Source organism: Castor canadensis, chromosome 8 (assembly GCF_047511655.1).
Source record: "Castor canadensis chromosome 8, mCasCan1.hap1v2, whole genome shotgun sequence".
Taxonomy (NCBI): domain Eukaryota; kingdom Metazoa; phylum Chordata; class Mammalia; order Rodentia; family Castoridae; genus Castor; species Castor canadensis.
Genome location: NC_133393.1, coordinates 150,145,708 through 150,159,027, shown reverse-complemented (window position 1 = coordinate 150,159,027; position 13,320 = coordinate 150,145,708). Strand labels below are relative to the sequence as shown.

The window sequence follows — 13,320 nt, the reverse complement described above, 5'->3', positions numbered from 1 at the left end:
TGTGTGAAAATGTCATAATAAAACCCATTATTTGTGCAATAAAAAAAAAGACTACTGAATGAATATATGCAGTAAAGAAGAACATTAAGATGTGGCTTCAGTTCATCCAACCCCATTCTGTCACCGTCTTAATCACACTAGTGGGAGGTGAGGGAAGGGGCATTAGGTAAAAATCCACGAACAATAACGTACTAGGGAACAATTAGCGTATGTTGTCCCCTCTCCAGCCAATGATCAGAAACCCCACCTTGAAATTATAAATTCTACTTAAAGGAAGTCTAATATCTAAGTGACGAGTAAAAATTAATGAAGGGACAATTACCAGACTTCTTTAAATAAGGGGTTTCCCAATGAAGATACTAAGGATATTTTTGTTACCAGGTACTTGTTCTAAATATTGTACCTGTACAGCCAGGTTGAGATGACCTGTTTGCCAACCTTGATGGATTGGTACTTGTTGAAGAGAGGAACAAAATGCTTTCACCTGTGTCACCTCAAGGCCATGTCCAGTGTAAGTTGTTGAGTCAATAATTGTATGAGCTGAGTTATAAAAACTAAAATTAAATTCCCCCCCCCCCCTTTTCAGTCTTGGGGCAGCTGGGCAGGTAAGGACCATCTTGAATCACTGTTATTGCTCAGCCTGCTAGGCAGACCCCTGAAACTCTCACCTCACGTCAGTTATTCTTTCAGTGTCTGGTACAGGTGAAGAGCTGTAAAAGCCTTAGCAGTCTCTCTTTCAATTTTCAGAAGCTTTGTTTGTTTGCTTATATATATTTTTTTGGTGCTAGAGTTTGAACTCAGGGCCTCCTGCTTGCTAGGCAGGTGCTCTAGCACTTGAGCCACTCTGCCAGTCTCAGAAGCTTATTTTAAAGGCCTGTCCTAGTGGCAAATGACCACTGAGAGCTGAACAAGTGAGTTGAGTTTGCACCATCTACCAAAGAAGTCAATACTTTCTTGAAGATGAAAAACACTTTTAAAATTAAGATTCCACTTCTAATAAATGCTACCAGATTTTGTGATGTTTTAGTGGTGAATCTGGGGCACTTCAGAGCAGAGCACTATTGTGAGTGATAACTTACTGCTATAAAATCACAAGTAGACCCAGCACAAGGAAATAAGGGGGAGGGTGGTTGGTAAGGATTATGTTCACTTTCCCCATTAAGAAACTTCCTCTGCATATGCTATCTCATTTTTAAAAGGTAAAACCACAACGGTGCAAGTTCTAATACCTCTGGGTTTTGCTCTTTGTAACATCAACCACATCTTTAAAGTTTCTGAGGAGAGGTTTTTTTTTTGTCTTTTCTTTTTTGGTGCTGGGATCGAACCCAGGGCCTCACGCATGCTAGGCAAGCGCTGTACCACCGAGCTACATCCCAGCCCATCTTTAAAGTTTCTAAAGTTTCAAGTCACACTACCAACAGAAAGCCTTGAACAAAAAGGCACAAATTAAATTCTATCTGTCTGCACACTGGGAGTGTTACTCGTTTTTATTTGCTCTGTGGGCACTTACATCCAAAATGGCAGCCGAGCTTCTAAAACTCCACAGAGCCATCATGCTTACCACATGTGAGACCAGGTCTTATTTACTCACCTTTCAACTGTCTCCAGAAAAGAGTATTTATAAAACACGTTGCTGAACCAGATGGCATTCTGCACCCTACTTTGATTCCTCAGTTCGAAAACAAATTAACCTGCTATTCACATGTGTACACAACCTACAGAAACAAGCTAAGAGTGAAACAACGAAAGCCCAGCTTTTCTCTCTTCTTCAGCGAGACCAACTTGGGAAATGGGCGTAAACAGGATCATGCAGCAAGTAATCACTTTCATTTTCAGAGAAAACAACAACAAAATCACAGCGATCATTTTCCTTAGGCCCACCACAATGCAACACTCCCTTTATCACTAATTTGTCTTCCTTCTTTAAATTCAAACTCTATTAATTTAAAGAGACAAATGAGTCCACCTCTTTAGTTCAGTGTTTTCAATCCCACTTCCATAAAAACTGAAATTATATCACCAAAAAAAATTTACTTTGAATCGAAACCATCACTTCTCTTCTTACAACCATTACTAATATAACATTATTTTTAAAAAAATAAAATACTTGCTCTTTAGTGACAGAGGACTTTAATTATCTTTATGTATTCCAATGGAAAGTGTTTGTTAAATTAGCGTGAAAGTCCCTTCATCTACACACAATTGTCCCAAAGAAACAGGCCATTTTCAGCACAACAGCCAATCCATTTTAATTGTGAATAAAGCTTTTGAAAGCACTACACACCCTCTTCCAGACTGTCAAATTTTCAAAATGGTCCAGCATTTTTCTCATTTTATTTTTTTAACACTTTCAGGCCCAGCGAGCATCTTATAATTAGGTTAATTAAAAAGGAAACAACAAAAACACTGCTCCCTTCTGATTAGAATTATTCCATTTGTGTTTAATTAGCTTTAATCCAAGTCTACATATTTAATGATGGGGATATGACAATTCAACCATTTGCATATTTTTAAATGCCTTTTCTAAACTATACTTTGTAACAGATTTAGAAGAACAGTCTCTTTCTCATGCCAATATGCCACAGCATAAATCAGCAGTGTACAAATTAGAAAAAAAACAGAGAAAATAAGGCCTCTATGAGCCAGGGAGGTGGAAGGGGGGGTGGGGAGGGAATCTACCCGAGGCTGGGGGCAATTTACCAGCCACATCACAAACTACAGTCCTTTCAGCCCGGCAGATGAGAAGCATTACATCACACTCTCACAATGATAGGGGAGGTGGCTCTGAGAAGGCAAGTTTTCAGCTTTCTTTCCTCCCAGCTCCGGCTTCTAGAATCCAACATTAGGAGTAATGGAATTTAACTTCAGGCACCGCACACTTTCAGGGGTTACTAACATTCATGCAGCCATTCATATAGGCGACCCTGAATAACCAGTTCACAATGAATACATGGCCGAAATGGCAAACACACTGAATTTATGCTGAAAAGCTTGATTATTCATCTGTGTAACATTAAGATAAATTTTATTTTGTGAGAAATGGAGGCCGATGTACAGGGAGACCTGATAAAGAAACAATTCCTAATCGGAGTGAATAGCTGTTTACATCTGAAAAATAATCATGTTTACAAGACAGTCCTACCATTTGGATGAAACCATGATCAAAATAAAGGCGCATCTGGCTGCACATTTGAGCACACACACAGAGCCCCAGTGCAAATGAGCGCGCGCAGAAAGGGGACGGTGAACCACATATTGCTTGGGAGGGCTTCAAGCAAGGGAATCTACAAACCCCAAACCTCCTGGTGTTTGCTCACCCCCAACCTGAGGCTTAAAATGTAGCACATCTTACTTAGATTTTATATCTCTCAAGGAAGGATGGCCCCGTTTTAATTTTTATTTAAAAAAAAAAAAAAAAGGCTTTCCCATTTTAGGGCTTGTCCTTCCAGATCCTTTGTCGGCCTTAGCAGTTGAAAGAATGCAAACCCATTTATATTTATGCAAATTTTTGCAGCAGATTTAAGAGGGGGAAGGGAAGGTCTGTGTTTTTTAAAAACCTCTTTCTAAATATCAAATTCCCAATTACTCGCAGCTTCATTTATTTGCAAAATAGAAACGATGATGGAAATCTACATATAAACTAAAAGTGCAATTAAATCACTTCGAAATTTAAATATTTTACCAAGTCTTTTCCATTTCTAAAATGCCGAACCAAAAGTATATCCTGGGTCTGATTTACACAGATTCACGAAATGTCTGAAGCCAGTCTCCATGCTAGACAAATGTCGATTTGCAACACCACTAGTGAAAACGGTTAGACAAGATCCATATAAATCAATTGGTTTAAAAATATTGAAAATATTTACCAACCTCATAAAGTGCAGCAGTGCTTAAGTCCAGCAAATTGAGGCATACAAGGTAGAAATGGAAATGAAAAAAAGGTCCAAAAAATGAATTCTTTTTGTCTATCTGGTTTTTTGTATTTTAAATATTCAGAAACCAGCAGAGACTCTGTCGGCCATTTTGGCTTGAACTAACTCTCTCTCACTCACTCTCCCTCTTGCTCTCTCTCTCCCCCTCTGTCTCTAAAGGAAGCAGCTTTTTGTGACCTTCAAATAGAGGCGGATCATGTGACTTTGGGTAGGTTTGTCAATCAGGAAAGGGGAGGGAGCTGGGGCTGAAGCTGCCTTTAAAGGGGAAGCGGCCCTTTTTCCCCTCACTTTCATTTGTGCAATGCTGTTATCTCATACTCCCGCCTACAGACACTGCATGTGAAAGTGGCAACAGCATAAGGGTAACAGATGAACAAAATAGAAAAACCTTTATTGGTTTATAGAAATATGCTCAGTTGCTAACGATTCTTGCAGATCCTGGATCTTATCTTGGCTCCCTTGCTAGTTATTCTCTAGACGTTTGGGCAAGCACAGGCTGCCAAACTGCTCTTTAAAGGTAAAGCTTAAACAAAGCTTTACCCAAACAAGAGACTTCGGTTTTAAGATTAAGTGGAAATATAGGGCACAACGGATCTCTAGCTAGCTCTAGAAATGCATAGAAAGCAAGTGAAAGTTAATGTGCCCAAGCATAAACTAAGTGGCATCCCAAATCACACTGCTAGACAGCAGCAAAACAGGGATTGCTTTCCCAATTCTGAACTTGACATTTATTGTCTTGTGCCAATTCGGTAGCTCCTCCCTCAAACCCAAATAAATACTATGCCACAGAACTGCAAACTGAATTCCTTTGGGCAGCTCTGAGTCATCCTTAATCCCCTCCCCCACCTGAGGAAGTAGCTCTGCGGCAGGAGACTAGACACTAAATTAAAACCTACATGGCTTCCATCGGCCCTAGTCGATTCTCCTCCTTTAGGCATCTTGACTTCTGCCTACCTAGAAAACTCCCAGGGCTTGCCTCTCTGACCCTCTGGGAGATAGGAAGTGGAACTTTAGTCCTAAAAGGAAGTCCTTGCCTCCCTCGGCCTCCATGTCACTGGTGGATTGTGGAGAGTGGACATTACTAGATGATGTCTTTGGTCTCTTTCTGCTGAAACTCTGCACCTGATTTCCTTCTTTCAGCAGCTCTTTTCACCTTATCCTGGCCACGTCAAAAGTCAATTCACTAGCCCAGGAGAGTATCTTGACCTTCCTAGACCAGACCTTCCTGTTAAACACTCCCATGACATCCTTTACTAATTCACAGAAATGGTCATTATTGCAATCTAGTATTTGTGAAAAGATCTGCATAATTAATGCTGGTCTTTCCCTGTGGACTGTCAACTATCTAAGGGCAAACACTACATCTTCTTTCACTGCTCTGTATGGTCTCCACCTAACCCCAAACAGCAGGTGAATAAATTAGTTACTTGAACCTCCACTCAGAAGAGCTAAACTGAACAGGAAGAAACTGCCACACAAATAGGAGGAATTCAGGGGAATGAAAGTCACAGGGTGTCCAGAAACTCCCATCCATTCTATCTGTTTTTAGGATTGCTTAAGGACATAAAGTCATTGAACTGGTAGAAAGAGTGGTCTGTGACTATCAGACTCCACTTATCTCTAGAAACCATAAAAAGTGAGTTCCCAGGATGCTTCTCCCAAATGAACTAGGGTGACAGGCCAGCCAGCAGAGAACCAATGGACTCTGGAACCCTGGCTTTCTTGCCAAGAAACCTGTGAAAAACATCTCAACTCTACACATTTGTCTTCCTGGCTTCTGGGCCATCACACAGTCTCTCTCCTTTGCTTTTTCCACTCTGACAAGAACAGGAAAGGAGCTGTTTGGGGGCAGGCGGAGGCCAGTACCAGATGCTCTGGCAGCCTGGATACTTGTATGTAAAATGTCCCACTGTCTTTGCACAGCACTGAGAGGAACAGCCAGGCCCTGAACTGACAATTAAGATGTAGGCAAAAGCAGGAAACTCCTAGGATGGAAATTCTGAACATTTATGCTATTTTTATCCTTCCAATACCTTCCAGATGAGTTACAGAACGCTTACTGGCATGGAGCATGCTCATGTTAAAATGCACAGAGGCTGACTATATAGTCACTTTGTTTTAATTTGTGCTGGACATATAATCTCTATGAAACTGAACTTTGCCAGGTCTCCATTCTCCAAGGTAGAATATTATTGTACAAATGTTTAAGTGTGTTGCATTGTAGGGGTTAGAGTAAGCTGTAAAAAGTGTAGAGAAATAGAATACATTTAAAAAGGAAATAAATAATGAAGTTATGTATGGTAATATATATACCTGTAATCCCAGTGTTCAGAAGGCTGGATAGGAGGACAGTGACTTTGAGGCCAACCTGGACTATAAAGAAAGACTCTGCCTTCCCCCCACCCCCCAACCCAGTACTGGGGTTTGAACTCAAGGTCTTACATTTGCTGGGCAGGCACTCTACCATTTGAGCCATACTCCCAGCCCTAAAGACCCTATCTTAAAGGAAAGAAGAAAAAGAAAGAAAATACTGGTTCTGTTTTCAAAGAAATGCTCAGTATTTTTTCTTTAACCTTCAGACATCTTTGTGTGTGTGCGTGTGTGCAGTACCTCTAAATTTAAAGCAATTGGTCCAATTGTTCATCTAAAAGGAACAAGTACAATACTAAATATGCTATTTTCCCCGTGCTTCCTAACATACTGGACTCTTGTCACATATTTACATACTTTTTCACATTAACAATTAGACAGTGTTTTTAAATTATATTAGTGTAGGTAAAGAAACAAAGTAATAAAAATAGTAAAGTAATTTGGCCTTTATTTTTCTTTTGTTTTGGTTTTTGACTTTTTGAGATATGATCTCACTATATAGCCAAGACTGGCATCAAACTGGATCGTTCAGCTTCAACTAAGTGCTGGGATTACAGAGATGCACTGTCACCCCCAGGCAATTTACTTTAAAAAGCAAACCAAAAAACAACTTATACATTCTAACGGGTGTTATCGTTCAAAGCTGGCACCTTTGGAACTTACACAACATTACGTTTAACTCAAAAATCTAGAAAAAGAGTCACAAGCCCCCAAAAAGTTAATAATGGTAAATGCATAAATATACACAGCAAAAGAAAAAAAAGTCAAAGAGTAGCCTGATCCAAAAAAACTAACATCTATTTTTGTTTGTTTGTTTAAAAAATAACTAAAAGTAAGACACAGTGGTACAGGACTGTAATCACAGCATTTGGGAAGATGAGGTAGGACCTCAAGTTCAAGGCCAGCCTAGGCTAAATAGTGAGACCCTGTCACCAAAATAATAATATCAGCAACAACAATAGTACTAACGGTTGGGGAGGTAACTCAGCGATAGAGTGCTTGCCTAGCATGTGAAAGGCCCTGGGCTCAATCCCCAGCACTGCAATAAATACACAAATACATACATACATACATACATACATAAATTCATATATAAATGTTGATAGTCCTCTTGACAATCTGATCAAAAAAAAAAGAGACAAGTCATAAAATGAAATTTAGGGCTAAGAAAGGGGACACAACTACAGATTTAGAGTTGAGTTTTTTTACATTGTAAGAATTACTCATAACTTTATATCAATAAACATGAAAATTAAATGGAGGAGGATAGAGCTCAGTGGAAGAGCACTTGCCTACCAAGTGTGAGGCCCTGAGTTCTATTCCCAGCTGTGGGGGATAAACAAGAAGAAAATTAAATGTAATAAATGAGAGTCAAGGGAAACAGTATCAAAATCAACTCAAGAAAAATGAAGCAAACCACAGCACACAGGAGAAGTGTATAAAATCATCAAAGAGCTAGCCACTAAAGCTACATCAACTCCAGTGATTTTTCTGGGTGAATTCTACCAAATATTACTGGACAGATAATTTCATTATTTTCCCTACTTTTACATAATTTATAAGGAGAAAAGGGAAAGTAGCTTAATATTTCTGATACCCATCTGGACTCCAGTGATGTAAAAAAAAAAGGTCAAGCTTCACTTGTAAAGACAGATGTAAAACCCCTGCAAAATTCTGCAGTATTAAAAAAAATAACCCATTTGACCATGGAGGGCTTGTACCAGCAATGTAAGGATGGTTAAATTACAACAGCACCAGGACAACTAAATCACCTCTTAACATAGCTCTCATTTATTCAACATATGTGTAGTCAGTGCTTTCTGTGTCAACTTATGGGCTAACACAGCAGTAAACCCAGGGGTCTTTTTTTTTTTTTTTTCAGTACTGACATCAACCCCTGACACTTCAGAAGCCAGGAAAACAACTTTGCAGTAATCAGAATGTTATCCAACTTATACTTTATTGAAAATAACAGTGAACAGTAGTCAATAAATAGTTTTATATTCCTTTATAAAAATGTGGTAACAGGAACAAATAAAATCACACATTTACTATGGGATGTGGGTAGCTTTTAACATTTTTTATAATGTGGGATAGAGTTGCTGAAATCCCCAAAAGCAAGTATGCTAAGACCCCTGCAATCTTACAATCACTCTGGAGAAGACATGGTCAGATTTATGTTTCCAGAAGCTCACCTTGGCTTCTGTGGAGAATTCACTCCAGATGATCAAGAGAACAGGGTGACAAGTCAGAAAGCAACTGTGCTAATCTGATAAGAGAAGGTAGCCTGGGCCAGGTGGATGTGGCAGAGATGGAGAAAAGGAAACAAGGACACAGTATATTTTGAAGGCACAAGTGATTCTACTGCAAGACAGCTGGTTCTTGTTAAGAATGCAATTTGTGACCATGAAATATAATAGGGTCAGTGAATTGGTTCAACAGTAAGACCCCTGGGCTGGGATGTAGCTCAATGGAGGGGGCTTGCCTAGCATGACTGAGGTCCTGGGTTCAATCTCCAGCACCACAAAAAGCAACAAACAAACAAGCAAATAGTAAGACTCCAAATTCTGGACTCATTCACTTAAATCAACAGCCATTGTTTGAGCACCTCTATGCAGTGGATAATGTGCTAGAACCAGGGCCGGGAGGATAAAAAATGTTTATTAACACCTGGAAGGACAGAGAAGCATGGAAGTCCAGGAATAAAATACAGCATAGGGGTTGGGGATGAAGCTCAGCAGTAGAGCACTTGCCTAGTGTGTGTGAGGCCCTAGTTTCAATCTCAAGCACTACAAAATAGACAGCTTGGTTAGCATCACAATTAAAGTATCATGGAGATGTAACATGGCTATGCTTTGAGAATATGAAGGACTAACTGCTGAGAGAGTTAGAAACAATTTCACAGTGGAGTTCACTTCAGATGTTTCTGCCATGCTGGGGATGGAACCCAGGACCCAAATGCTAGGTAAGCACTCCCCCAGAGAGCTACTTTCCTAACCCCTTGAACTAAGTCTTACAGGAGAAGTCTGCCATGTAGAAAAACTTAAAAAGGCAAAAGCTTTTCAAAGTTTTGCCAACTTTAGCACTACCAACTTCAGCAATTGGGAAAGCTGACAAGAAAAAACGGAAATGTGAGAGCTAAGTGAGAAGGCAGAAACAGGAGTCCACACTACAGGAGACTCTCCAATACACCTGAATCTAATCATCTCTGGAGCACAGATGGAAAGGAGAAGCCAGCATTTCTACTCTTGTAGAATGATAAATTAGAATATTAGTAGGCCCTAAAAAAACTTTTTTTCTTTGTGGTTGGGGGTCTTGCTGTGTTGCTCCAGGTTGGCCTGAACTCATGACCCTCCTGCCTTAGCTTCCTGAGCAGCTGGGACTACAGACCAATACCACTTCATTCGGCAGGGAAAGATTTTTGTTTCTTTTCTTCCTTTCTTTTCTTTATTTTTTGGTTTGGCGGTGCTGGAGTTTGAACTCAGGGCTTCACTTTTTTACCAAACAGGTGCTCTGCCACTTGAGCCACGCCTTCAGCCCCAAAAAGCTTTTTTTTTTTTTTAAATTCGCCAATTTGAGGCTGGAGATGCAGCTCAGCACTAGAGTACTTGCCAAGCATGAGTTCTGCATTCATCCCCAGCACCACAAAAACAAAACAGAATAAACTTCAAATTCTTCAGACCTTAACCTCAAAAGGAAAATCTGCATTTGGAGAAAGCCTTCCTTGACACTCTAGCCTGAATCTGGTGCCCTTCTGTGTTCACAGCGCATGAAGTTCACAGCAACTTCATACCCTATTAGACTGGCCTTGAACTCATGATCCTCTTGCCTCAGCATGCCCAGCCCCATCTTAACCATGTTTAAGTGCACAGTTCAGTAGTGCTAAGTAAATTTACATTGTTTTGAAATAGATCCCTAGAACTTTTTCATCTTGCAAATCTGAAATTCTCTACTCATTAAACATCAAGTTTCCTTTTTTCCCTCCCTCAAGGTCCTAGCAAGTGTCACTCTATTTTATGTCTCTAATTTGGACTACTCTACTTCAAGTAGAATCATACAGTATTTTCTTTTTGTGACTGGCTTATTTCACTTAGAATCATGTCTCTCAGGGTTCATTTATTTTGTAACATGTACAGAATTTCCTTCTTTAAGGCTTTGTAATATTCCATTGTGTTATATATCACATTTTGCTTATCCGTTCATCTGCTGACGGATATTTAGGTTGCTTTTGCCTCCTTGGCAATTGTGAACAGTGCGATTTGAACATGAGTATGAAAACATCTGAGACCCTGCTTGCAATTCTTTTGGATATATACTCAAAAGTGGAATTGCTGGATCATATGCTTGTTCTATTTTTAATTTTTTGAGGAAACTCCATATTGTTTATCATAGTAATTGCCTAATTTTACAACCCCACCAACAGTGCTCAAGGATACCAGTTTCTCCACATCCTCATCTACGCCTGTTATTTTCCGTTTTCCAGATAGTAGCTATCCTAACTGGTGTGAGGTGCTATCTCACTTCAGCTGTGATTTGTCTGGGTCTGTGATCATCCATCTGAGCGCCTTTTCTCATGCTCGTTTGTGTGTTATCTATAGAGAGAGGTCCAGTCGTCCTCTGTCCGTTTTTTCTCACCTTGGTTTTGGTGGTGTTGCATTGTGGGAGTTCTTGATGACGTACATTCTAGGTATTTACCTCTTGCTGGATAACCAATTTGTAAACATTCTCTCCCATTCCACAAACCACCTTTTGGTTCTATTGGCTGCAGCCCTTGATGCACAAGGTCTTGATGTCTGATGCAATCTCATCTGTCTATTTTTGCCTTTTGTCTGTGCTTTTGGTGTCATACCCAATGCCAGGAAGCTATGCTGTCTTCTATGACTTTCTGGTTTTAGGTCTCATGTTAGGTCTTCAATCAATTTTGAGTTACTGCTGTATGGCATACAATGAAGGTCTAACCTCCTGCTTTGCGTGTAGAAAACAGTTTTCCCAATGCTGCTTTTGGAAGAGATTGTTTTCTCCCCATTGAATGGGCTTGACAATTGTGTCTAAAACCATTTGACCACATATGCAAGGGCTAATTTTTGGGCTTTCTGGTCTCCTCCACTGGCCTATCTGTCTGTCTTTATGCCAGTTCCATACTGTCTTGCTTACAATAGCTTTGGAGTATGTTTTAAAATTAGGAAGTGGTAATTCTTCAACTTTGTTCTAAACGACTCTTTAATTTTATAAAAGGTACAAAACCAATATATTTTCATCACAATCTAGCCCAATCTCTTTAACCCACAGTCTCTTTCCACCCCAACTTTCTATTCACCATGGTTCTCCTGGTATCAGTAGCATTAGAATGGCTGAAGGCATTTTGTATACCCTCCAACAGAACTCAAGTCAGGGATACATTTATTTGGGTTTAGTGTAATACATTTATGTGGGGCTCATAAAACTGTGATTGAGATACTGTTAACCACCTGTGCATGAAGATGAATTACTTGGTCAACTCACTGCATCATGACAGAAAATGTGTGGGCCAGATTATATCCTGAGTATTTCAGATCAGTGAACAAGAGAGCTAAGCCTTGAAATCTTGTAGTGCACGTATGAAAGACACTTGATAGAGGTTTTCCCGAACTTGGCAACAAATTCATAGATGTAACCAATAACTAGTTGTGAGGATGAAAGGAACTTTTGTAACCTATCAATAACAAAAAACAAGGGCATGGTGGCACACGCCTGTAATCCCAGCATTGCAGATTCAGGAGGATCTCAAGTTCAAGGCCAGTCTGACCTACACAGTGAGACTCTGGTCTCAAAAAACCAAGGCCTGGGGGTGTAGCCCAAAAATAGCGTGCTTGCCTAACATGTGCAAGGCCCTGGGTTCAATCCCGAACCCCACAAAAAAAACCCATATTTTAGTCAACCATACTGTAGGAAACACTAAACTATTTTCTGTTTAGAAAGTATCACTGTAATACGAAGGGATGATCAGTGTGCAGACAAAAAAAGGAAGAGAAAAAGTTTCATAACAATGTGTTAGGCAATCCAAATACTGTGCTACTTTTCTGAACTGTGTGGTTTTTCTCAACTTTTTTATTTTGTGTTTTGTTTTGAGACAGGGTCTTGCTATGTAGTCCAGGCTGACCTCAAACTCTTAGTCTTCAGCCTTAACCTCCAGAGGGCTGGGATTATAAGTGTGTACCACCACTTCTGGTTTGCCAACTTTTAAAGTAATTTACCATTTTCAGATTTATTTCTTCATTATAAATAACCACTGGTATATATACAAAATAAAATACTATTCAGCTATAAAAAGAGTGAAATCCTTTCATTTGACCCATGGCTAAACCTTGAGGACGTAATGTCATGGGAAACAGCCAGACACAGAAGGGCAAATGCTGATTCCACTCACCTGTGGAACCTAAAAAAGCTGATGTCACAGAAGTTGAGAGTAGAACAGTGGTTATCAGGGCCTGGCAAGAGTGGGGAGGGGAGAAGATGAGAAGTTTGCCAATGAGAGGTACAAGGATTACAGATAGTCAGGAAGAGTAAGTTCTGGTGTTCTACTGTATATTAGTGTAACCACAGGTAACAACATCGCATTGTGTATTTCAAACATCTAGAAGAAAGTATTTTTCTCATGACAGAAAAATGATAAATTCTTAGGTGACGAGAGCTATTACCTTGATTTGACCATTACATAACATATACATCAGTGAAGTAACACACTGTACCCCATAAATATGTATATCAATATAAAAATTTTAAATAAATATTCACTTTTGAACTAATTTTTTAATTTGAAACCAATTTCCTTTTTTCCTAAAGAGCATCTTCACAAAATCTGGGTAAGCTACTGTCCAGAGGCATGTGAGGGAGGATACCAGATGTGCACAAAGACCCCAGGAATTTCCTTAAACATCAGTGAAGAGTGGAGAGGAGCTAAAGGCATCTTGTAGAGGCCCCAAAAGCCAAGAAAGACTTCAGACATGACTAGAAGGCATTTTCTACAAAGCACACAATA

At 39.7% G+C, this 13,320-nt stretch overlaps 1 protein-coding gene across 8 annotated transcripts in view; it reads right to left on the bottom strand.

The window, feature by feature from the left end:
• The window catches only part of Tnrc6b (trinucleotide repeat containing adaptor 6B), a 232,192-nt gene that overhangs the window by 124,398 nt on the left and 94,474 nt on the right, over positions 1–13,320 (bottom strand). The window contains exons 3-4 of one of the 8 annotated variants that reach the window (XM_074084543.1): positions 12,709–12,769; positions 3,871–7,421 (exon numbers count right to left, since the gene is read on the bottom strand). The exons of the other annotated variants lie outside the window; for them this stretch is intronic. Of the exons in view, the coding sequence (XP_073940644.1) occupies positions 3,871–3,875 (5 nt within the window). The 5' untranslated portion in view covers positions 3,876–7,421; positions 12,709–12,769. The remainder of the gene's footprint in view (positions 1–3,870; positions 7,422–12,708; positions 12,770–13,320) is intronic. 8 annotated transcript variants of the gene reach the window in all.